This window comes from Bufo gargarizans, chromosome 3 (assembly GCF_014858855.1).
Source record: "Bufo gargarizans isolate SCDJY-AF-19 chromosome 3, ASM1485885v1, whole genome shotgun sequence".
Classification (NCBI taxonomy): domain Eukaryota; kingdom Metazoa; phylum Chordata; class Amphibia; order Anura; family Bufonidae; genus Bufo; species Bufo gargarizans.
In genome coordinates this window covers 555,189,317-555,216,630 of record NC_058082.1, presented here as the reverse complement: position 1 = coordinate 555,216,630, position 27,314 = coordinate 555,189,317, and the positions used below count along the sequence as shown (strand labels likewise).

At 43.9% G+C, this 27,314-nt stretch overlaps 1 protein-coding gene across 2 annotated transcripts in view; it reads left to right on the top strand.

Annotated features, from left to right (window-relative positions):
- Window positions 1–27,314, top strand: part of LOC122930659 (limbic system associated membrane protein) — a 681,978-nt gene that overhangs the window by 618,436 nt on the left and 36,228 nt on the right. For both annotated transcript variants that reach the window (XM_044284186.1, XM_044284185.1), the window contains exons 4-6: window positions 9,689–9,823; window positions 14,898–15,018; window positions 15,606–15,754. In XM_044284186.1, coding sequence (XP_044140121.1) covers window positions 9,689–9,823; window positions 14,898–15,018; window positions 15,606–15,754 — 405 coding nt within the window. The remainder of the gene's footprint in view (window positions 1–9,688; window positions 9,824–14,897; window positions 15,019–15,605; window positions 15,755–27,314) is intronic.

The following is a 27,314-nucleotide window of genomic DNA, read 5'->3' as shown; positions in this document are numbered from 1 at the left end:
GCTCTGATAACAGTGCCATACAGTGCTCTGATAACAGTGCCATACAGTGCTCTGATAACAGTACCATACAGTGCTCTGATAACAGTGCCATACAGTGCTCTGATAACAGTGCCATACAGTGCTCTGATAACAGTGCCATACAGTGCTCTGATAACAGTGCCATACAGTGCTCTGATAACAGTGCCATACAGTGCTCTGATAACAGTGCCATACAGTGCTCTGATAAGTGTCATGCAGTGCTCTGATAACAGTGCCATACAGTCCTCTGATAACAGTGCCATACAGTGCTCTGATAACAGTGCCATACAGTGCTCTGATAACAGTGCCATACAGTGCTCTGATAACAGTGCCATACAGTGCTCTGATAACAGTGCCATACAGTGCTCTGATAACAGTGCCATACAGTGCTCTGATAACAGTGCCATACAGTGCTCTGATAACAGTACCATATAGTGCTCTGATAACAGTACCATACAGTGCTCTGATAACAGTGCCATACAGTCCTCTGATAACAGTACCATACAGTGCTCTGATAACAGTGCCATACACTGCTCTGATAACAGTACCATACAGTGCTCTGATAACAGTGCCATACAGTCCTCTGATAACAGTACCATACAGTGCTCTGATAACAGTGCCATACACTGCTCTGATAACAGTACCATGCAGTGCTCTAAAAACAGTGCCATACAGTCCTCTGATAACAGTGCCATACAGTGCTCTGATAACAGTGCCATACAGTGCTCTGATAACAGTGCCATACAGTCCTCTGATAACAGTGCCATACAGTCCTCTGATAACAGTGCCATACAGTCCTCTGATAACAGTGCCATACAGTGCTCTGATAACAGTGCCATACAGTGCTCTGATAACAGTGCCACACAGTGCTCTGATAACAGTGCCATACAGTGCTCTGATAACAGTGCCATACAGTGCTCTGATAACAGTACCATACAGTGCTCTGATAACAGTGCCACACAGTCCTCTGATAACAGTACCATACAGTGCTCTGATAACAGTGCCACACAGTCCTCTGATAACAGTGCCATACAGTGCTCTGATAACAGTGCCATACAGTGCTCTGATTACAGTGCCATACAGTGCTCTGATAACAGTGCCACACAGACCTCTGATAACAGTGCCACACAGTCCTCTGATAACAGTACCATACAGTGCTCTGATAACAGTGCCACACAGTCCTCTGATAACAGTGCCATACAGTGCTCTGATAACAGTGCCATACAGTGCTCTGATTACAGTACCATACAGTGCTCTGATAACAGTGCCATACAGTCCTCTGATAACAGTGCCATACAGTCCTCTGATAACAGTGCCATACAGTGCTCTGATACCGGGTCCCTCCTATTGTAAGTATGGCTCAATGTGACACTGTCCAGGACCATGTGACTGCAGCAGCCAATCACTGCTCATACTGGTGTCGTGCCAATTGTAGTGATCACTTGTGGGTCGGCAATGGTCAGCCAACAGAGTTAGTGTTGAGCGCGAATATTTGTATTGCAAATTGTTATCGCGAATACTAGCACTTCAAGAATTCCCGAATATTTAGAATATAGATCATAGAATATATATCTTCGTAATCGCGAATATTCTAGATTTTTATTTCATCAGTACCCATGATCCCTCACTGCTTCTTGCTTGTGGGCCAATGAGAAGGCTGCAATATCTTTGACTTTAGGAGTAGTGGTGATCGCGAATCTTCCTATTGTCGATTTTCGCAAATCAAGAAAATAATGACTGGAGATCATGAGTTCTCGAATTCGTGAATAGATAACGAATATTTGCCCAAATATTCACAAAATATCGCAAATTCAAATATTGCCCCTGCCGCTCATCACTGCACCAGATGACGAAAACAGGAAGGGGACAGCGAATTCCAGAGGTAATTGTATTCGGAAAGCCCCTTTAAAGAAGTCGTCCCCAACTTTTTTTGCACCAAGGACCAGTTTCATGCAAGACAATTTTCCCAGGGACCGGGCGGGGGTTCTGGGGCGGGGCTTAGAGGGTGGGCGAGGCTTATGGGGTGCTTTTTCGGCGCTGACTGATTCACGCGCATAACAAAACACAAGGTGCATATTAAAATATATACCACTATATAACGACTATATAAACTGATCAGACCTCAGATCAGCCCCCCAACCTTTAGCCATCTATCAGCCCCCATGTCAGCCCCCAGCCCCCATGTCAGCCCCCAGCCCCCATGTCAGCCATAAGCCCCCCATGTCAACCATCAGCCCCCTATGTCAGCCATAAGCCCCCCATGTCAGCCATCAGCCCCTTATGTCAGCCATCAGCCCCCTATGTCAGCCATAAGCCCCCCATGTCAGCCATAAGCCCCCCATGTCAGCCATAAGCCCCCCATGTCAGCCATCAGCCCCTTATGTCAGCCATCAGCCCCTTATGTCAGCCATCAGCCCCTTATGTCAGCCATCAGCCCCCATGTCAGCCATCAGCCCCTTATGTCAGCCATCAGCCCCTTATGTCAGCCATCAGCCCCTTATGTCAGCCATCAGCCCTTTATGTCAGCCCCCAGCCGTTATGTCAGCCATAAGCCCCCCATGTCAGCCATCAGCCCACATGTCAGCCCCAGCCCTTATGTCAGCCATCAGCCCCCATGTCAGCCATCAGCCCCTTATGTCAGCCATCAGCCCCTTATGTCAGCCATCAGCCCCTTATGTCAGCCCCCAGCCGTTATGTCAGCCATAAGCCCCCCATGTCAGCCATCAGCCCACATGTCAGCCCCAGCCCTTATGTCAGCCATCAGCCCCTTATGTCAGCCCCCAGCCCCCCATGTCAGCCATAAGCCCCCCATGTCAGCCATAAGCCCCCCATGTCAGCCCCCAGGTCAGCCATCAGCCCTTATGTCAGCCCCCAGCGCAAATAAAATAAGAAAACAAAACACTTACCTCTCCTGCTCCTGGTCACCATCACAGAGCGCCCTCACGCTGTGCACAGCCGATAGCCGAGGACCAGGAAGCGGTGAGTACAGATCCTTCACCGCTTCCCAGTCCTCCGGCACTAATGAAGCGATTCCATAATAGAAGCGCTTCATTAGTACCGCGTTAGAGACGGCCCTGATCGCAAACAATATTCCAGGGCCTGGTCCTGGGCCGCGGCCCGGCGGTTGGGGACCGCTGCTTTAAAGGACTTCTCTCCCTCTGTGCTATAGAACATATGACCTTCTCTGCTGCGATGATGTTATATGACATGCTGATATCTGCTTTTTAATCCATAATAACCCTTTCCCATGATGCCTCCTTAATTAGTGGTGTGCGACCTGACAGAAGTAATAAGGCTCATCCCATAGTCACTGGCAGGTAAATTGCACATGTGTGCACGCGCCATCACTCACTGTCACTCACCTCCTGCAGATATGCCATTAAACAACAAACGTCACTTAATTTCCTGCATATTAATCACTTTGCTGGAAATCATTGCCTTATAACGAGCGCCGGAAGAAAGACGAGAGTGAAGGTGAAATCCTCTGCCGGAGGATGGAGGATCTGGCTATTAATCAGTATATGTCCCCCCATCCCAGAATGCTTATGAATATGCAGATGGCAACACATTAGCAGCTCGCGTCACACGGACGTACAGCCGGATGCAGGCGCAGTAAACATTAACGCGACGCGTAATCCCATGAAATACTCCGTTGCAGTAAATGTTACCTTGACTTTTCATGGCTTTTTAGTATCAATTCGAAGTTTATCGCAACAATGTATTTAAGTGTCAAGTTAACATCTGCCACATCTCTGACCCTCAGTTTTCGTAGTTCACCATCCACAGCATTGACCTCCCGTTAATTGTGAATTAGACTGGTTTTTGATCAACTTCTATACCAGCAAGGGTTAATGCGCTGGAATATGGTAATACCCGCTGTGCTATACATTAGCCTGAAGGTGATTGCTCGTCATGTAAACTCCATCGCAACGTATACAGTTGCCCGTCATCTGAAGCCCAGCAGGAGGCGCTGTGTTAATGTAACGCGGTGCCATCTGGTAGTGCGGCGCCGTCACAGTGCAGAAATAGGAAAAAAGAGAAAACCCAATGGCTATATGGGAAATATGATCCATCTAGAATTCTATTCATTTCCATGCTGTTCATGTTCTTTAACCCCTTTCTGACTGCCCCGTGTAAATTATGTTGGGAGTCGGGTATTTTATCATAGCAGCGGGCGCCATAGCCATAAGGTGTGATGTATTCATGGACACGTTTAACCCCTCCGATGCCATGGTCAAATGTGACCATGGTATCTGAGAGCTCAAAAAACCCGGGAGTGTGCCCTCGTGGGCGTGCAACGGCTCCCCCTAGCTGGGATCATGGGAGTGGTATGGTGTGTGCGGCAGACTCTGAAGACGCTGCCTGTGGCCGGGCTACAAAGGTACAGAGTGAAATTCTCATAGACTTCAATGCTATCGGAGCTCGTCCTACAAAAAATTAGCCTATAGATATAAAAAAAAACAAAAAAAGGTTATGAGGCATGGTGATGCAAAGAAAAACATTGTTTTTCCAAATTTGTTTTCAGTATTAAAATGCAAGAAAAATGATATAAATGTGGTATTATCGTAATCGTACTGACCCAGAGAAAAGAAGGGAGCGGAAAAACAAAACCCATAAAACTGTGGCAGAATTGGGATTTTTTTTTATAATTCCACCCCATTTTAATTTTTTTTGTTTCCAGCTTTCCAGTACATCGTATGCAACTGTAAATAATGGCGTCAGAAAGTACAACTTGTCCTGCAAAAAACAAGCCCTCATAAGGTTATGTGAATGGAAAAGTAAAAAAAAAGTTATGGCTCCGAGAAGCCTGGGCGTAAAAAACAAATAAAATAAATGGAAAGTGGCCCAGGCCTGAAAGGGTTAAGTCCATTCCACTTTATGGCATGTGCACATGAGTTCAGTACTAGAGCCTGTATGACATGGAGCCTGTATGATGGTGCATGGAGCCTATATGACGGTGCATGGAGCCTGTATGACGGTGCATGGAGCCTGTATGATGGTGCATGGAGCCTGTATGACGGTGTATGGAGCCTGTATGACGGTGCATGGAGCCTGTATGACGGTGCATGGAGCCTGTATGATGGTGCATGGAGCCTGTATGACAGTGTATGGAGCCTGTATGATGGTGTATGGAGCCTGTATGACGGTACATGGAGCCTGTAAGACAGTGTATAGAGCCTATTTGACAGTGTATGGAGCCTGTATGACAGTGTATGGAGCCTGTATGACAGTGTATGGAGCCTGTATGACGGTGCATGGAGCTTGTATGACGGTGCATGGAGCCTGTATGACGGTGCATGGAGCTTGTAGGACGGTGTATGGAGTCTGTATGACGGTGCATGGAGCTTGTATGACAGTGTATGGAGCCTGTATGACTGACAGTGTATGGAGCCTGTATGACTGACAGTGTATGGAGCCTGTATGACGGTGCATGGAGCTTGTATGACAGTGTATGGAGCTTGTAGGACGGTGCATAGAGCCTGTATGATGGTGCATGGAGTCGGTATTGTAGTGCATAGAGCCTGTATGACAGTGCATGGAGCCTGTATGACGGTGCATGGAGCTTGTAGGACGGTGCATGGGGCCTGTATGACGGTGCATGGAGCCTGTATGACAGTGTATGGAGCTTGTAGGACGGTGCATGGAGCCTGTATGACGGTGCATGGAGTCTGTAAGGCAGTGCATGGAGCCTGTATGACAGTGTATGGAGCCTGTATGACAGTGTATGGATCCTGTATGACGGTGCATGGAGCTTGTATGACAGTGCATGGAGCCTGTATGACAGTGTATGGAGCCTGTATGACAGTGCATGGAGCCTGTAAGATAGTGTATGGAGCCTGTAAGATAGTGTATGGAGCCTGTATGACGGTGCATGGAGTCTGTAAGGCAGTGCATGGAGCCTGTATGACAGTGTATGGATCCTGTATGACAGTGTATGGAGCCTGTATGACAGTGTATGGAGCCTGTATGACGGTGCATGGAGCTTGTATGACAGTGTATGGAGCTTGTAGGACGGTGCATGGAGCCTGTATGACAGTGCATGGAGCCTGTATGACAGTGCATGGAGCCTGTATGACAGTGTATGGAGCCTGTATGACAGTGCATGGAACCTGTAAGATAGTGTATGGAGCCTGTATGACATGGAGCCTGTATGACAGTGCATGGAACCTGTAAGATAGTGTATGGAGCCTGTATGACATGGAGCCTGTATGATGGTGCATGGAGCTTGTATGACAGTACATGGAGCATGTATGATGGTGCATGGAGCTTGTATGGCAGTGCATGGAGCCAGTATGACAGTGCATGGAGCCTGTATGACGGTGCATGGAGCCTGTATGACGGTGCATGGAGCCTGTATGACGGTGCATGGAGCTTGTATGGCAGTGCATGGAGCCTGTATGACGGTGCATGGAGCTTGTATGGCAGTGCATGGAGCCTGTATGATGGTGCATGGAGTCTGTAAGGCAGTGCATGGAGCTTGTATGGCAGTGCATGGAGCCTGTATGACGGTGCTGTTCATATGACGTATGGATGGACATGTCCGGAGTAAGACACCCTCTCAGCTGTGACTACCAGACTGGCTCCAGTCACTTGTAATCTGTTACCGCAATGTCAAGGACAAGATGGGGAAAATTAAATTCATGTCGCTGACGTTCTCGGTGTAAATACAGGGAAAGGGTTAAGTAAAAGGAGAGAAAAAACACTGAAATTCATGCTAGGAATTAAAATCAGGAAACGGATATAATATTTATCTCCTCCATCTGCGGCAGTGTCTTGCTTCTACGGCGGTACTTATAGAAAATGGAGCATTTTGTGAAGCCGTCACTTAGCCTGACAACCTGTCTGGGCGCATGAGGACTAAATAGCAGAGTAGACAAATCAGGCTGTTTTCCAATTGTGCTTTGCACCCCCGATCATGCGTCCAGTTTATTGATATCCTGTTTGCCGGAGGCGCTCGGTCGACAGACAGCTGCAGTCGGCACTCTGGTCTTGGGTAGGTAACGGATCCGTTGGACCAGGTTGCATATATCATAGAAATCCATAAATGCCGGCAACAAGAACTAGCAGTAGGTGGTTATATTTAGGCCTAGGTGCCAATAAGGCATACCTGAAATTTGTTAGCATTTATTTCTTGTATTTGTGATCCTTTGCTCTCAGAAAATTGCTGAAATACGTAATTTTACCACTAGAGGGAGCTCAAGAGTATTGTGTCTCTAAAATATGGTATTTCCTAACAGCACACCATGTGGTAAGGTGCGGTACTGCAAGTAACATTTTCTAATGTACTAAAATGAGATGAGAAATGGCTATTTTGTCATTTATTGTCATAGAATACGTTAGTATGAATCTTCTTTAGTCATGCTTAAGAGAAGCACGTGGACGATCTTCCCCACAGACGGCGGCAGTGTTGTAGTATTGATTGTGCGCAGTGATCGCTCCTGGATTCTTCTGTCTTGGCGATATTTTCTCTTCATTCATTATCACTTCCACATAGGAGTCCTTCTCAAGGAGGATAAAAACTCTCGTGTGTTTGGGAAGAGCTCCCTCTCGAGCCTGCGGTGTGACAAGTGTCTCGCCGCATTAGCATACAAATGGGAATTATAGATTTTAGTTTTCTCTCCTTATTCTGCGAAAATACTAGAAAAGATTATTATATTTTTCCAGATAATCTGGTTTCCTGCGGTGGGATGAGACGCATTGTAAATAAGATGGAGGCCGCTGACTGTACCGGAGCCGCCGCTCTGAATGTCTGATCACTTTGTCATTGTTCTTCTTGTCACATTACTTGTAATAAATAAGTATAAAATAAATCCTAGAAAATAAGGCTGCAGCGACGATCCCTGCACCGATCGCCGCCATCATCATACCAGCTTCATGCTACTGGCTAGCATGACGATTTTTGGGTTCACCAGAAAAATGCAACCTAGGGTCCATATGCTAACAAACTTTCATTTGGTGGAGTGGATGGCAAAGCCATATTGCCTAATTAAAGGGGTTTGAATGGTCCCAGAACTATTCCTCTACTGGCGCATGTGCAGATGAGGTGGATTCAGTTTGATCATGGTGAGGTGGATTCAGTTTGATCATGATGAGGTGGATTCAGTTTGATCATGATGAGGTGGATTCAGTTTGAGTATGATGAGGTGGATTCAGTTTGAGCATGATGAGGTGGATTCAGTTTGAGCATGATGAGGTGGATTCAGTTTGAGCATGATGAGGTGGATTCAGTTTGAGCATGATGAGGGTGGATTCAGTTTGAGCATGATGAGGTGGATTCAGTTTGAGCATGATGAGGTGGATTCAGTTTGAGCATGATGAGGTGGATTCAGTTTGAGCATGATGAGGTGGATTCAGTTTGAGCATGATGAGGTGGATTCAGTTTGAGCATGATGAGGTGGATTCAGTTTGAGCATGATGAGGTGGATTCAGTTTGAGCATGATGAGGTGGATTCAGTTTGAGCATGATGAGGTGGATTCAGTTTGAGCATGATGAGGTGGATTCAGTTTGAGCATGATGAGGTGGATTCAGTTTGAGCATGATGAGGTGGATTCAGTTTGAGCATGATGAGGTGGATTCAGTTTGAGCATGATGAGGTGGATTCAGTTTGAGCATGATGAGGTGGATTCAGTTTGAGCATGCTCCAGGCAGAGGAATAGTTCTGGTCCCATCCACAGGGGAAGTAATGTCCCAACCACAGCCCAGACCTGAAATCTGGTAAAGGAAGTGACATTGGAGGAAGTTGAATTATCAGAAAAGGTGCTTAACGTGACGAAGTTCCAGAGAGGCCAATCTACGCAACTTAGGAACAGTAAATATATTAGAAACTGTATTCTATAGGTGAATTATATGTAATAAAAAGGGTTTTCTGAGATTTTTCTGGTAATGACCTATCCATAGGTTACCACTGTCCAGGGTTGAATTTCTGGACAGTCCGTACAAATAGGAGAAAAAAATTAAATGTGTCCGTAATTTTTTGGGAGGTTGGTGGTACTTGAGCCGGTCACTTTGATTATAATTCTCAGCATTTAGATGTGTTCAGTATTAGTATCCGATCTACAGACATTTATTACTTATAATCTTTATAATTCATTATATTTTTCCAATTAGTAAAAATAAAAAATAAAAATTTGGGTTGGCAACTCTGCCACTGTCTGATCTGTGGTGGTCCAACACCCAGGACCCCCAGCTATGAGCTGTTTGAGAAGGCATTGGCATTCACAGTATTGCTACATCCTTCTCGCAGCTTTGTCATGTAATGTCACATTCATTGGTCACGTGGCCAGGGTGCAGCTCAGCCCCATTGAAGTGAATGGGGCTGAGTTGCAATACCAAGCACCTTCCGATGTATGGCAATGTGCTTGCTGAGCTGAGAGAAGGCCGTGGCGCTACTGAGTGCCTTCACCAACAGCTGACTGGCTGGGATCATAGGATAGGTCTTCAGTTGAAAAATCTCAGAAAACCACTTTAAGGTGGAATTGCAGGACCTGTTCAGTCCCGGAAATGCTCTTAATGACCCAAGAGTGTAAAAAATACAGCCAACGTGAAAAATGTTGCAAAAGTTTTTGCTCTTTTTCAGTATAATGTATTCAGTGTCTTGGAATAACATCATACACTTCACATTGAAGCTAATGCATTGCTAACATCCAGATGTTTGTTTCTTGGTTGCAGCCAGAGACTTTGAAGGAGAAGAGGAATATCTGGATATCCAAGGCATCACTAGAGAGCAGTCTGGAAAATATGAGTGCAAGGCGGCCAACGAAGTAGCTTCACCTGATGTAAAACAAGTCCGGGTCACTGTGAACTGTGAGTATTGTGAAGGATTTGGAGAGTAGAGCGGCTTTGTAGTTAATATCAGAACAGTTACTTCATAGACAATCACTGGGGATTATTGGGACCTTACTCAGATTAATGTAGGTTAATGTTATTATATTGTGACCGAACAGAGGATGCAATTTCTATATATTGAACTATGGTGTAGATATGGTAAATATGTGGCTGGGATGTGTTCTAAACAAACAAAACTCTTACGAATATATAACACAATGTAGTAAATGTTAGGCTCGACCAGGAGAGAGCAGAGGCAGGGCCTAGAGAGAATATAGGTGAAATCAGGAATGAACAGAGGTAGCATCAGAAGAGAGGCAGGACCAGAAGAGAACAGAGGCAGAACCAAGAGAGAGCAGAGGCAGGGCCTAGAGAGAACATAGGTGAAACCAGGAATGAACAGAGGTAGCATCAGAAAAGAGGCGGGACAAGGAGAGAACAGAGGCAGAACCAAGAAAGAGCAGAGGCAGGACCAGGAGAGAACATAGGTGAAACCAGGAATGAACAGAGGTAGCATCAGAAGAGAGGCGGGACCAGGAGAGAAAAGAGGCAGAACCAAGAGAGAGCAGAGGCAGGACCAGGAGAGAACATAGGTGAAACCAGGAATGAACAGAGGTAGAATCAGAAAAGAGGCAGGACCAGGAGAGAACAGAGGTAGGACCAAGACAAGCCAGCACCAAGAAAAAGCAGAGGTACATGTAGGACCCAGAGACAACATAGAAAGAACCTAGAGAGAACAGAGGCAAGACCAAGAGAGAACAGAGGCAGGACCAGGAGAGAACAGAGGCAGGACCAGGAGAGAACAGAGGCAGGGCGTATAGAGAGCAAATAGGTAAAAACAGGAATGAACAGAGGTAGAATCAGAAGAAAGGCAGGACCAGGAGAGAACATAGACAGAAGAGAGAATAGAGATAGGAAGAAGAGAGAACAGAGGCAGGACCAGGACAGAACAGAGAGAACATCGTTGAGACCAGGAATGAACAGAGGTAAAATCAGAAGAGAGGCAGGACCAGGAGAGAACATAGGTGAGACCAGGAATGAACAGAGGTAAAATCAGAAAAGAGGCAGGGCCAGGAGAGAAAAAAAAACAGTAGGAACAAGAGATAACTGAGTCAGTGTCATGCCCTGCTCTGACTATGTGCGGAGGTCGGCCAGAATAGCAGCACATGTTTAGTGTTTTGTTTTGGAGTCGTGCCGGATCCGGCTCCCATCAGGTGCACTGGGTCGGGTCATTAGTTTAAATGGCTCTCAATTCCAGTGCTCTGAGCGGGTTATAGAAATCAGTCTGGCCTTGGAAGCAAGGAAGGAAGGTAGTCTGTTCCAGCTCAGAAAAAGATAAGTGTGGTTTCAGTTTTTGTTGTTTGCTGTCTAGGCTGTGTTTGTGTCATCTCTCCCATCCAGGTTCTGTGCGAGCAGGCTGCTCCTATTTCCCCTTTTCACCATCTCAGGGAATCTAGGGTGTTTTAGCCCAGGCACGGGGACACATCATTCCTACCACCAAGGTCTGAATGTGGGCTGAGCAGTGCAGGGAGAGAGGTCAGGGATTAGCTAGGAGGTGACCCTTCCCCTGCTGCTCGCCTAGAGCCTGGTTGTTGGTTTATCTGTGTGTCTGAGTGCTCGTCCGCCGTGAGATTCAGGATGAGGAAAGAACATAGGCAGGACCAAGATAGAACAGAGTTAGGAACAAGATAGAACAGTGGCAGGACTAGGAGAAAACAGAAATAGGGACAAGAGAGAAAACAGGGGCAGAATGAGGGAAAAGAGGTGCAGAGAACAGAGGCAGGGCCTGGAAAGAAGAAAGGCAGACCCAAGAGCGGTCAGAGGCAGGATGAAGAAGGAACAGAGGCAGGACTGGAAGAGACCAGAAGCAGTTCCAGGAGAGAACAGAGGCAAGGCCAGGAGAGACCAGAAACATGACCAGGAGAAAATAGGCAGGACCAGTAGAGAACAGCAGCTGGACCAGAAGACAACAGAGGTAATACCAGGAGAGAACAGAGACAGGACCAGTAAAGAACAGAGGCAAGCCCAAGAGAGGACAGAGACAGGACCGGTAAAGTTCAGAGGCAGGACGAAGAAAAAACTTAGGAAGGACCTTAAAAGAACCGAGGCAGAGCCAGTTAAGAACAAAGGCAGTACCAGGAGAGAACAAAGTCAGAACCAACAGAGAACAGAGGTGAGACCAGAAATGAAGGCAGGACCATTAAAAAGTAGAGACAGGACAATGAGAACAGGAACAGGACACTCTAAATGTCTGGAGACCCTACTAATAGAAATGCATAGTTTTAAAGTGTAACTGTCATTCATTTTTTTATCTTTGCAATGTATAGGGGCAGTGATACTGACCATTCTTGTAATATAGTTTAATTACTGAAGACGAACATTTCATTTAGAAAAAAAGCTCTAAAATGGGCCATTTTGAGCCTTAGCAACACTCCTCTGTCTTCTGTTTACATAACAGGGTAGACTTGCTCAACACTGACTGTGTTGTGTAAACAGAAGACAGAGGAGCGTTGCTAAGGCTCAAAATGGGTCATTTTAGAGCTATTTTTCTAATGGAAATGTTCATTTTCAGTAATTAAACTATATTACAAAAATGGTCAGTATCACTGCCCCTACATATTACAAAAATAAAAAAAAGAATCACAGTTACACTTTAAATGAAGAATTATCCGTAAGGAGCCTCTTCCTTATTAGTGGACGCTGGTATTTGAGGCGAGTCCTCAGCTCCGCGACTACTGCTCATCAGGAATATTTCTTTGACAACACTAAATAAACGGAAGATCATTACTAATCAATTCAGCACCTGAGGTCAGAGAGCTGCTCTACAGGCCTCCTATTTGTGGAGGTCACTGAAGGTTTCTATTTTCTGAGCTACTATGTAGCACAATCTCTGAGCCAAGATACCTAATTGCCTCCAGAAGACAGCGACAACGTTTCTCTGGGGAAGATAAATTTGATTATATCTATCTGCAGCATTTAAAGACTCAGCACATCGTCTACATGAAGATGCAGAAATTAATAGCAGGCAGAAATAGCTCTGCTTTTTTATGTCCTCAAACCCTAAATAAAACACTGTATACATTACAGCAGTAGTCTCCAACTGTGGCGCAACTACAACTCCCAGCATGCCCTGTCAACTGGAGAGGCACAGGTTAGAGATTAAAGTACGTGTACATAATTATGGTCTTGGAATACACCATAATGAGATGTCAGCTCAAATGAAAACGTATTGGCTTTACCATGGCTTAGAAGTGACAGCCACAATAGTTTCCCTGCTTGTTCAGTATCTTTGAAGAGCCCATTCTGTTGATTTACATTCTGGAAAATGTCATCGTTACACCAAATGCTGTATACAACCCTGAGGAATGAAAACTAATTGTCTGCCTGCCAAACAGAGCTCAGCTATACTTTCTGGAAAGGGTCTGCAAACAAAAGGTCTGTTTCCAAGAACAACCAGTAGAATAGTGAGTGCAGCTCTGCAGTATAATACAAGCTGTATCTCTGCATCAGTAGGGGATAAGTAGTATGTACACAGTGACTCCACTAGCAGAATGGTGAGTGCAGCTCTAGGGTATAATATATGAAGTAACTCAGGAACAATATAGGATAAGTAAGGTAATATATGTACACAGTGACTCCACTAGAAGAATAGTGAGTGCAGCTCTGGGGTATAATACAGGATGTAACTCGGGGTCAGTACAGGATAAGTAATGTATGTACACAGTGACTCCACCAGCAGAATAGTGAGTGCAGCTCTGGGGTATAATACAGGATGTAACTCAGGATCAATACAGGATAAGTAATGTATGTACACAGTGACTGCACCAGCAGAATAGTGAGTGCAGCTCTGGAGTATAATACAGGATGTAACTCAGGATCAGTACAGGATAAGTTATGTATGTACACAGTGACTGCACCAGCAGAATAGTGAGTGCAGCTCTGGGGTATAATACAGGATATAACTCAGGATCAGTACAGGATAAGTAATGTATGTACACAGTGACTGCACCAGCAGAATAGCGAGTGCAGCTCTGGAGTATAATACAGGATGTAACTCAGGATCAGTACAGGATATATAATGTATGTACACAGTGACTGCACCAGCAGAATAGTGAGTGCAGCTCTAGGGTATAATATAAGATGTAACTCAGGAACAATATAGGATAAGTAAGGCAATATATGTACACAGTGACTCCACCAGCAGAATAGTGAGTGCAGCTCTGGACTATAATACAGGATGTAACTCAGGATCAGTACAGGATATGTAATGTATGTACACAGTGACTGCACCAGCAGAATAGTGAGTGCAGCTCTGGAGTATAATACAGGATGTAACTCAGGATCAGTACAGGATAAGCACTATATGTACACAGTGACTCCACCAGCAGAATAGTGAGTGCAGCTCTGGGGTATAATACAGGATGTAACTCAGGATCAGTACAGGATAAGTAATGTATGTACACAGTGACTGCACCAGCAGAATAGTGAGTGCAGCTCTGGAGTATAATACAGGATGTAACTCAGGATCAATACAGGATAAGTAATGTATGTACACAGTGACTGCACCAGCAGAATAGTGAGTGCAGCTCTGGAGTGTAATACAGGATGTAACTCGGGATCAGTACAGGATAAGTAATGTATGTACACAGTGACTCCACCAGCAGAATAGTGAGTACAGCTCTGGAGTATAATACAGGATGTAACTCAGGATCAGTACAGGATAAGTAATGTATGTACACAGTGACTGCACCAGCAGAATAGTGAGTGCAGCTCTGAAGTATAATACAGGATGTAACTCAGGATCAGTACAGGATAAGTAATGTATGTACACAGTGACAGCACCAGCAGAATAGTGAGTGCAGCTCTGGAGTATAATACAGGATGTAATTCAGGATCAGTACAGGATAAGTAATGTATGTACACAGTGACTGCACCAGCAGAATAGTGAGTGCAGCTCTGAAGTATGATACAGGATGTCACTCAGGATACATATCAATACTCTATATGTATTCATCTGTTTATCTTATGCTCAGACTGTTTGTTTTCTCCTTAGACCCCCCTATGATAACCGAGTCCAAGAGCATCGAGGCCATCACAGGCAAGCAGGCGTACCTCCGCTGTGAGGCCTCAGCTGAGCCCAAGCCGGACTTTGAGTGGTATAAGGATGACACGAGGTAAGGCTTCGGTTTTGTATCACTCATGGATCGGAGGATACAGGGTGTAAATGTTACACTGTATACAAATTAGAATAATATAAAACGTGTGAAATAACAGCACAAACCATTGTCACTGAAAAATCTGATTAATAAGGCAGAAAGAGATATAAAGTGGCAGTTTTACTGCAGTCAACCCTCCTTGCCCCTTCTCTTTCATCTGCTCAGTGCAGGAAGGGTGTAGCTAAAGGCACATGGTGCCTGGTATGAAAATTCAGCCTTGTCCCCCATCCTATCCCCTCTGCAGATCCATATTACAGCTCTGCATATCTTCAAGTTGGATGATGCTATAATATCAGCTCCCCTCATGATATAATAATCTGGATACACTGTAACCCTGTCAGCTACGGGCCACAAACCCCTGACATCATAGAACTGAACTATTCCAAGGCAAAGTGTTGTAGGTACTCCAGAGAAGCGGAAGACTTCAGTCTATCAAATGAAATCAATGCTATCTCCAGGAAGGAACATGGTAGACAGGAGACAAGATGTGTGACCTTTACTTACTGACCCGAGGACTGTGTCACTTTAAGTAATCTCTTTTGCAGGATAAACAGCGCACAGGGTCTGGAGATCAAGAGTATGGGGAACCGATCCACTCTGATGGTTGCAAATGTCACTGAGGAGCACTATGGAAACTACACCTGCGTAGCCGCTAACAAGCTGGGTGTCACCAACACCAGCCTATACCTCTATAGTGAGTATACAACATATACACACCAGCCTATACCTCTATAGTGAGTATACACCATATACACACCAGCCTATACCTCTATAGTGAGTATACAACATATACACACCGGCCTATACCTCTATAGTGAGTATACACCATATACACACCGGCCTATACCTCTATAGTGAGTATACAACATATACACACCAGCCTATACCTCTATAGTGAGTATACAACATATACACACCAGCCTATACCTCTATAGTGAGTATACAACATATACACACCGGCCTATACCTCTATAGTGAGTATACAACATATACACACCAGCCTATACCTCTATAGTGAGTATACAACATATACACATCGGCCTATACCTCTATAGTAAGTATACAACATATACATATACACACCGGCCTATACCTCTATAGTGAGTATACAACATATACACACCAGCCTATACCTCTATAGTGAGTATACAACATATACACATCGGCCTATACCTCTATAGTGAGTATACAACATATACACACCGGCCTATACCTCTATAGTGAGTATACAACATATACACACCAGCCTATACCTCTATAGTGAGTATACAACATATACACACCGGCCTATACCTCTATAGTGAGTATACAACATATACACACCGGCCTATACCTCTATAGTGAGTATACACCATATACACACCAGCCTATACCTCTATAGTGAGTATACAACATATACACACCAGCCTATACCTCTATAGTGAGTATACAACATATACACACCGGCCTATACCTCTATAGTGAGTATACAACATATACACACCGGCCTATACCTCTATAGTGAGTATACAACATATACACACCGGCCTATACCTCTATAGTGAGTATACAACATATACACACCGGCCTATACCTCTATAGTGAGTATACACCATATACACACCAGCCTATACCTTTATAGTGAGTATACAACATATACACACCGGCCAATACCTCTATAGTGAATATACAACATATACACACCGGCCTATACCTCTATAGTGAGTATACAACATATACACACCGGCCTATACCTCTATAGTGAGTATACACCATATACACACCAGCCTATACCTCTATAGTGAGTATACACCATATACACACCAGCCTATACCTCTATAGTGAGTATACAACATATACACACCAGCCTATACCTCTATAGTGAGTATACACCATATACACACCAGCCTATACCTCTATAGTGAGTATACAACATATCCACCTCCGGACCGCCTAACGCAGATGTGCGGTCTGGAGGTGGCAGCCCTGCGCACGACGACGCATATACGCGTCATCTCGCGAGGGCCGGGATTTCCTGTGAACGCGCGCACACAGGCGCGCGCGCTCACAGGAACGGAAGGTAAGCGAGTGAATCTCCAGCCTGCCAGCGGCGATCACTCGCTGGCAGGCTGGAGATCCGAATTTTTTAACCCCTAACAGGTATATTAGACGCTGTTTTCATAACAGCGTCTAATATACCTCCTACCTGGTCCTCTGGTGGTCCCTTTTGTTAGGATCGACCACCAGAGGACTCAGGTAGCTCAGTACAGTCGCACCAAACACCACACTACACTACACCCCCCCCGTCACTTATTAACCCCTTATAAACCCCTGATCACCCATGATCACCCCATATAAACTCCCTGATCACCCCCCTGTCATTGATCACCGCCCGGTCATTGATCACCCCCCTGTCAGGCTCCGTTCAGACGTCCGTATGATTTTTACGGATCCACGGATACATGGATCGGATCCGCAAAAAGCATACGGACGTCTGAATGGAGCCTTACAGGGGGGTGATCAATGACAGGCGGGTGATCACCCATATACACTCCCTGATCACCCCCTGTCATTGATCACCCCTCTGTCATTGATCACCCCCTGTAAGGCTCCATTCAGACGTCCGCATGATTTTTACGGATCCATGGATACATGGATCGGATCCGCAAAACACATGCGGACGTCTGAATGGAGCTTTACAGGGGGTGATCAATGACAGGCGGGTGATCACCCATATATACTCCCTGATCACCCCCCTGTCATTGATAACCCCCCTGTAAGGCTCCATTCAAACGTCCGCATGTGTTTTGTGGATCCGATCCATGTATCCATGGATCCGTAAAAATCATGCGGACGTCTGAATGGAGCCTTACAGGGGGGTGATCAATGACAGGCGGATGATCACCCATATACACTCCCTGATCACCCCCTGTCATTGATCACCCCCCTGTAAGGCTCCATTCAGACGTCCGCATGATTTTTACGGATCCATGGATACATGGATCGGATCCGCAAAACACATGCGGACGTCTGAATGGAGCCTTACAGGGGGTGATCAATGACAGGCGGGTGATCACCCATATACACTCCCTGATCACCCCCCTGTCATTGATCACCCCCCTGTAAGGCTCCATTCAGACGTCCGCATGTGTTTTGTGGATCCTATCCATGGATCCGTAAAAATCATGCGGATGTCTGAATGGAGCCTTACAGGGGGGGTGATCAGTGACAGGGGGGTGATCACCCTGATCACCCCCTGTCATTGATAACCCCCCTGTAAGGCTCCATTCAGACGTCCACATGTGTTTTGTGGATCCGATCCATGTATCCATTGATCCGTAAAAAATCATGCGGATGTCTGAATGGAGCCTTACAGGGGGGGTGATCAGTGACAGGGGGGTGATCACCCTGATCACCCTGATCACCCCCTGTCATTGATAACCCCCCTGTAAGGCTCTATTCAGACATCCGCATGTTTTTTGTGGATCCGATCCATGTATCCATGGATCCGTAAAAATCATGCGGATGTCTGAATGGAGCCTTACAGGGGGGGTGATCAGTGACAGGGGGGTGATCACCCTGATCACCCTGATCACCCCCTGTCATTGATAACCCCCCTGTAAGGCTCCATTCAGACGTCCGCATGTGTTTTGTGGATCCGATCCATGTATCCATGGATCCGTAAAAATCATGCGGATGTCTGAATGGAGCCTTACCAGGGGGGGGGTGATCAATGACAGGGGGGTGATCAATGACAGGGGGGTGATCAGGGAGTCTATATGGGTGATCACCCCCCTGTCATTGATCACCCCCCCCCCTGGTAAGGCTCCATTCAGACATTTTTTTTGGCACAAGTTAGCGGAAATTTTTTGTTTGTTTTTGTTTTTGTTTTTTCTTACAAAGTCTCATATTCCACTAACTTGTGTCAAAAAATAAAATCTCCCATGAACTCGCCATACCCCTCACGGAATCCAAATGCGTAAACATTTTTAGACATTTATATTCCAGACTTCTTCTCACGCTTTAGGGCCCCTAAAAAGCCAGGGCAGTATAAATACCCCACATGTGACCCCATTTCGGAAAGAAGACACCCCAAGGTATTCCGTTAGGGGCATATTGAGTCCATGAAAGATTGAAATTTTTGTCCTAAGTTAGCGGAAAGTGAGACTTTGTGAGAAAAAAACAAAAAAAAATCAATATCCGCTAACTTATGCAAAAAAAAAAAAAAATTCTAGGAACTCGCCATGCCCCTCATTGAATACCTTGGGGTGTCTTCTTTCCAAAGTGGGGTCACATGTGGGGTATTTATACTGCCCTGGCTTTTTAGGGGCCCGAAAGCGTGAGAAGAAGTCTGGGATCCAAATGTCTAAAAATGCCCTCCTAAAAGGAATTTGGGCCCCTTTGCGCATCTAGGCTGCAAAAAAGTGTCACACATGTGGTATCACCGTACTCAGGAGAAGTTGGGCAATGTGTTTTGGGGTGTCATTTTACATATACCCATGCTGGGTGAGATAAATATCTTGGTCAAATGCCAACTTTGTATAAAAAAAATGGGAAAAGTTGTCTTTTGCCAAGATATTTCTCTCACCCAGCATGGGTATATGTAAAATGACCCCCCAAAACACATTGCCCAACTTCTCCTGAGTACGGCGATACCACATGTGTGACACTTTTTTGCAGCCTAGGTGGGCAAAGGGGCACATATTCCAAAGTGCACCTTTCGGATTTCGCAGGCCATTTTTTACACATTTTGATTGCAAGGTACTTCTCACACATTTGGGCCCCTAAATTGCCAGGGCAGTATAACTACGCCACAAGTGACCCCATTTTGGAAAGAAGACACCCCAAGGTATTCCGTGAGGGGCACGGCGAGTTCCTAGAATTTTTTATTTTTTGTCACAAGTTAGCGGAAAATGATGATTTTTCTTTTTTTTTCTTTTTTCCTTACAAAGTCTCATATTCCACTAACTTGCGACAAAAAATAAAAAATTCTAGGAACTCGCCATGCCCCTCACGGAATACCTTGGGGTGTCTTCTTTCCAAAATGGGGTCACTTGTGGCGCAGTTATACTGCCCTGGCAATTTAGGGGCCCAAATGTGTGAGACGAACTTTGCAATCAAAATGTATAAAAAATGGCCTGCGAAATCCGAAAGGTGCACTTTGGAATATGTGCCCCTTTGCCCACCTTGGCAGCAAAAAAGTGTGACACATCTGGTATCGCCGTACTCAGGAGAAGTTGGGGAATGTGTTTTGGGGTGTCATTTTACATATACCCATGCTGGGTGAGAAAAATATCTTGGTCAAATGCCAACTTTGTATAAAAAAATGGGAAAAGTTGTCTTTTGCCAAGATATTTCTCTCACCCAGCATGGGTATATGTAAAATGACACCCCAAAACACATTCCCCAACTTCTCCTGAGTACGGCGATACCAGATGTGTGACACTTTTTTGATGCCAAGGTGGGCAAAGGGGCACATATTCCAAAGTGCACCTTTCGGATTTCACCGGTCATTTTTTACACATTTTGATTGCAAGGTACTTCTCACACATTTGGGCCCCTAAATTGCCAGGGCAGTATAACTACGCCACAAGTGACCCCATTTTGGAAAGAAGACACCCCAAGGTATTCCGTGAGGGGCACGGCGAGTTCCTAGAATTTTTTATTTTTTGTCACAAGTTAGCGGAAAATGATGATTTTTCTTTTTTTTTCTTTTTTCCTTACAAAGTCTCATATTCCACTAACTTGCGACAAAAAATAAAAAATTCTAGGAACTCGCCATGCCCCTCACGGAATACCTTGGGGTGTCTTCTTTCCAAAATGGGGTCACTTGTGGGGTAGTTATACTGCCCTGGCAATTTAGGGGCCCAAATGTGTGAGACGAACTTTGCAATCAAAATGTATAAAAAATGCCCTGCGAAATCCGAAAGGTGCACTTTGGAATATGTGCCCCTTTGCCCACCTTGGCAGCAAAAAAGTGTGACACATCTGGTATCGCCGTACTCAGGAGAAGTTGGGCAATGTGTTTTGGGGTGTCATTTTACATATACCCATGCTGGATGAGAGAAATATCTTGGCAAAAGACAACTTTTCCCATTTTTTTTATACAAAGTTGGCATTTGACCAAGATATTTTTCTCACCCAGCATGGGTATATGTAAAATGACACCCCAAAACACATTCCCCAACTTCTCCTGAGTACGGCGATACCAGATGTGTGACACTTTTTTGCTGCCAAGGTGGGCAAAGGGGCGCATATTCCAAAGTGCACCTTTCGGATTTCACCGGTCATTTTTTACACATTTTGATTGCAAAGTTCTTCTCACGCATATGGGCCCCTAAATTGCCAGGGCAGTATAACTACGCCACAAGTGACCCCATTTTGGAAATAAGACACCCCAAGGTATTCTGTGAGGGGCATGGCGAGTTCCTAGAATTTTTTATTTTTTGTCGCAAGTTAGTGGAATATGAGACTTTGTAAGAAAAAATAAAAAAAATAAAATCATCATCATTTTCCGCTAACTTGTGACAAAAAATAAAAAGTTCTATGAACTCACTATGCCCATCAGCGAATACCTTAGGGTGTCTACTTTCCGAAATGGGGTCATTTGTGGGGGTTTTCTACTGTTTGGGCATTGTAGAACCTCAGGAATCATGACAGGTGCTCAGAAAGTCAGAGCTGTTTCAAAAAGCGGAAATTCACATTTTTGTACCATAGTTTGTAAATGCTATAACTTTTACCCAAACCATTTTTTTTTTGCCCAAACATTTTTTTTTTATCAAAGACATGTAGAACAATAGATTTGGCGAAAAATTTATATATGGATGTCGTTTTTTTTGCAAAATTTTACAGCTGAAAGTGAAAAATTTCATTTTTTTGCAAAAAAATCGTTACATTTTGATTAATAACAAAAAAAGTAAAAATGTCAGCAGCAATAAAATACCACCAAATGAAAGCTCCATTAGTGAGAAGAAAAGGAGGTAAAATTCATTTGGGTGGTAAGTTGCATGACCGAGCGATAAACGGTGAAAGGAGTGTAGTGCCGAAGTGTAAAAAGTGCTCTGGTCATGAAGGGGGTTTCACCTAGCGGGGCTGAAGTGGATATACACACCAGCCTATACCTCTATAGTGAGTATACAACATATACACACCAGCCTATACCTCTATAGTGAGTATACAACATATACACACCAGCCTATACCTCTATAGTGAGTATACAACATATACACACCAGCCTATACCTCTATAGTGAGTATACAACATATACACACCAGCCTATACCTCTATAGTGAGTATACAACATATACACACCAGCCTATACCTCTATAGCGAGTATACAACATATACACACCAGCCTATACCTCTATAGTGAGTATACAACATATACACACCAGCCTATACCTCTATAGTGAGTGTACAACATATACACACCGGCCTATACCTCTATAGTGAGTATACAACATATACACACCAGCCTATACCTCTATAGTGAGTATACAACATATACACACCGGCCTATACTTCTATAGTGAGTATACACCATATACACACCAGCCTATACCTCTATAGTGAGTATACAACATATACACACCAGCCTATACCTCTATAGTGAGTATACAACATATACACACCAGCCTATACCTCTATAGGGAGTATACAACATATACACACCAGCCTATACCTCTATAGTGAGTATACAACATATACACACCAGCCTATACCTCTATAGTGAGTATACAACATATACACACCGGCCTATACCTCTATAGTGAGTATACAACATATACACACCAGCCTATACCTCTATAGTGAGTATAAAACATATACACACCGGCCTATACCTCTATAGTGAGTATACAACATATACACACCGGCCTATACCTCTATAGTGAGTATACAACATATACACACCGGCCTATACCTCTATAGTGAGTATAAAACATATACACACCAGCCTATACCTCTATAGTGAGTATACAACATATACACACCAGCTTATACCTCTATAGTGAGTATACAACATATACACACCGGCCTATACCTCTATAGTGAGTATACAACATATACACACCGGCCTATACCTCTATAGTGAGTATACAACATATACACACCGGCCTATACCTCTATAGTGAGTATACAACATATACACACCAGCCTATACCTCTATAGTGAGTATACAACATATACACACCGGCCTATACCTCTATAGTGATATAATACATACATATACACATACAAGCCTATACCTCTATACTGATATAATACATGCATATACACACACCAGCCTATACCTCTATAGTGATATAATACATACGTATACACACACAAGCCTATACTTCTATACTGATATAATACATGCATATACACACACCAGCCTATACCTCTATAGTGATATAATACATACATATACACACACAAGCCTATACCTCTATACTGATATAATACATACATATACACACACAAGCCTACACCTCTATACTGATATAATACATACACACACCAGCCTATACCTCTATACTGATATAATACATACATATACACACACACCAGCCTATACCGCTATAGTGATATAATACATACACACACACACCAGCCTATACCTCTATACTGATATAATACATACATATACACACACAAGCCTACACCTCTATACTGATATAATACATACACACACAAGCCTACACCTCTATACTGATATAATACATACACACACCAGCCTATACCTCTATAGTAATATAATACATACATATACACACACCAGCCTATACCTGTATACTGATATAATACATACACACACCAGCCTATACCTCTATACTGGTATAATACATACACATACACACACCAGCCTATACCTCTATACTGATATAATACATACATATACACACACACAAGCCTACACCTCTATACTGATATTATACATACACACACACACACACCAGCCTATACCTCTATAGTGATATAATACATACATATACACACACCAGCCTATACCTCTATACTGATATTATACATACACACCCACACACCAGCCTATACCTCTATAGTGATATAATACATACATATACACACACCAGCCTATACCTCTATAGTGATATAATACATACATATACACACACCAGCCTATACCTCCATACTGATATAATACATACATATACACACACCAGCCTATACCTCCATACTGATATAATACATACATATACACACACCAGCCTATACCTCTATAGTGATATAATACATACATATACACGCACCAGCCTATACCTCTATACTGATATTATACATACACACCCACACACCAGCCTATACCTCTATAGTGATATAATACATACACACACACACACCAGCCTATACCTCTATAGTGATATAATACATACACACACACACACACACACACACCAGCCTATACCTCTATAGTGATTTCATACATACACACACACACCAGCCTATACCTCTATAGTGATATAATACATATACACACACCAGCCTATACCTCTATACTGATATAATACATACATATACACACACACAAGCCTACACCTCTATACTGATATTATACATACACACACACACCAGCCTATACCTCTATAGTGATATAATACATACATATACACACACCAGCCTATACCTCTATAGTGATATAATACATACATATACACACACCAGCCTATACCTCTATACTGATATTATACATACACACCCACACACCAGCCTATACCTCTATAGTGATATAATACATACATATACACACACCAGCCTATACCTCTATAGTGATATAATACATACATATACACACACCAGCCTATACCTCCATACTGATATAATACATACATATACACACACCAGCCTATACCTCCATACTGATATAATACATACATATACACACACCAGCCTATACCTCTATAGTGATATAATACATACATATACACACACCGGCCTATACCTCTATACTGATATTATACATACACACCCACACACCAGCCTATACCTCTATAGTGATATAATACATACACACACACACACCAGCCTATACCTCTATAGTGATATAATACATACACACACACACACACACCAGCCTATACCTCTATAGTGATATAATACATACATATACACACACCAGCCTATACCTCTATACTGATATAATACATACACATATGCACACCAGCCTATACCTCTATAGTGATATAATACATACACACACACACACCAGCCTATACCTCTATAGTGATATCATACATACATACACACACACACCAGCCTATACCTCTATAGTGATATAATACATATACACACACAAGCCTACACCTCTATACTGATATAACACGCCCTCACCATGACTTCTCCTCCATTATTGGCTTTTCATATTCCACATGTGGAACCCTCTATTTCGGAGGCATTTCCTCCTTGCTTCGCTCTGCTGGAGGCAGGTTCCGGATTATCAGACTTTCTGGATGACTGGATGCCGGATGATACTATGTTACACAATACAAACCATTTTCCCTATAAATCAATCACATTCGGTCGATACATTGGGTGAAAGAAATTTCCGTAGAACAATAAGTTGCGCCGATTGCGATGAATACAATGGGTCCCGTCCTCCGGAGGTTTAAAGATACAGTTGTTGCTGAGGTCATGAATAATGTATCCTGCGGGGTCATTAAATATGCATGGCGCGGCCGGCTGCACCGACGTTCCCTGACATGGGATTTTTGGAAAGCCCTAAATGTTTGAGAGGCTTTTAAACTTGTCCGATGAGTAAAAGTGCAATTTGGTTTAATGCGCTGAGTGCTCGGCGGCGTGTAATAAGTGCAGGGTGTCATTAGGTTAAAGAGGCGGACGGGCCCCGGGAATCATCACCGACTATTAGAAGCCTCTTATGTGTCAAGTGTAGAGGAATCCTGCCCTAACTATTGGGCGGGGGTATGAACCCCTCATCTCAATACTCCCAACATATATGACTCAAATACCCCAAGCCCCTATACATCATATAATGGGCCCCTTTGATCTGTGGAGGTCCCGAACACATCATATAAGGAGACTCCCAATGTCATATGCAGAATAATACCGCCATAATGCTGCTCAAATAAAAGTACTGTACAGCAGCCAGGAATGTATAAATCAGTGGCCACATAATACTGGCCTGCTAGTGAACACAGAAGAGAAGCGTGGTATACAGCGAAGACATGTGGAAACATCATAGTGTCATACAGTACATAAAACATATAATACTGCCATGCTGCCATGGTATGAAAATAATAACACTGCCATACAATAAAAGCATGACAGTGCAGTATATTGAACACATAGTGCTCCCATATAGTGAAAGCAGAAGAGCTCCAATACTGTCATGCAGTGAAAATATAATACTGCCATACAGTAAAAGCATGACACTGCCATATAGTGAGCACGTTGTACTCTCATATAGTGCAGAGAAGAGGGATATGTACAATGAAAACAGAATAGTGTCATACAGCGAAAACATAATGAAAACATAATACTGCCATATAGTGAACACACTATACTCTCATACAGTGGAAACGGAAGAGCATCATACAGTACCGTGCAGTATCTACTTGACTGGTAATGCAGTGCCTACAGAACAATACCATGCCACAGAGAACACATATGACAGTGCCACACAATGCCCACATCATACTGCCATACCCTGCCGACAGACTGTATCAGTGCCATATAGTGCCCACATAGGTAGTACTACCGTACACTGTCTTACAGAGAGCCTTCATGGTATGATATATAAAATATACAAGCACAGCTGGCCTCATGTTACACGTCTGCATCCTACACCGCTGCCAGTAGACGTTTACAATTGGATGTGGCACTACATGTACCAGCAAACCTTTCCACAGCACATTCTACTGCATCATAGGGGGGGGGGGGGGGTCCACGGAGCAGCTTTCACTGGAAATGTCTGACAGCAGATAAACCCTTTACCGATCATTATGACTCGGGAAAGACTTATATTGCTATAGAAGTAAGTGCCCCCCGGTGTGTATAGATGAAGGGTGGGAAAACAGGGACGCGCCTAACACTCTGCACACACATACACCGCATATACACTCTGCACACACATACACCGCATATACTCTCTGCACACACATACACCGCATATACTCTCTGCACACACATACACCGCACACACACATACACTGCATATACTCTCTGCACACACATACACCGCATATACTCTCTGCACACACATACACCGCATATACTCTCTGCACACACATACACCGCATATACTCTCTGCACACACATAC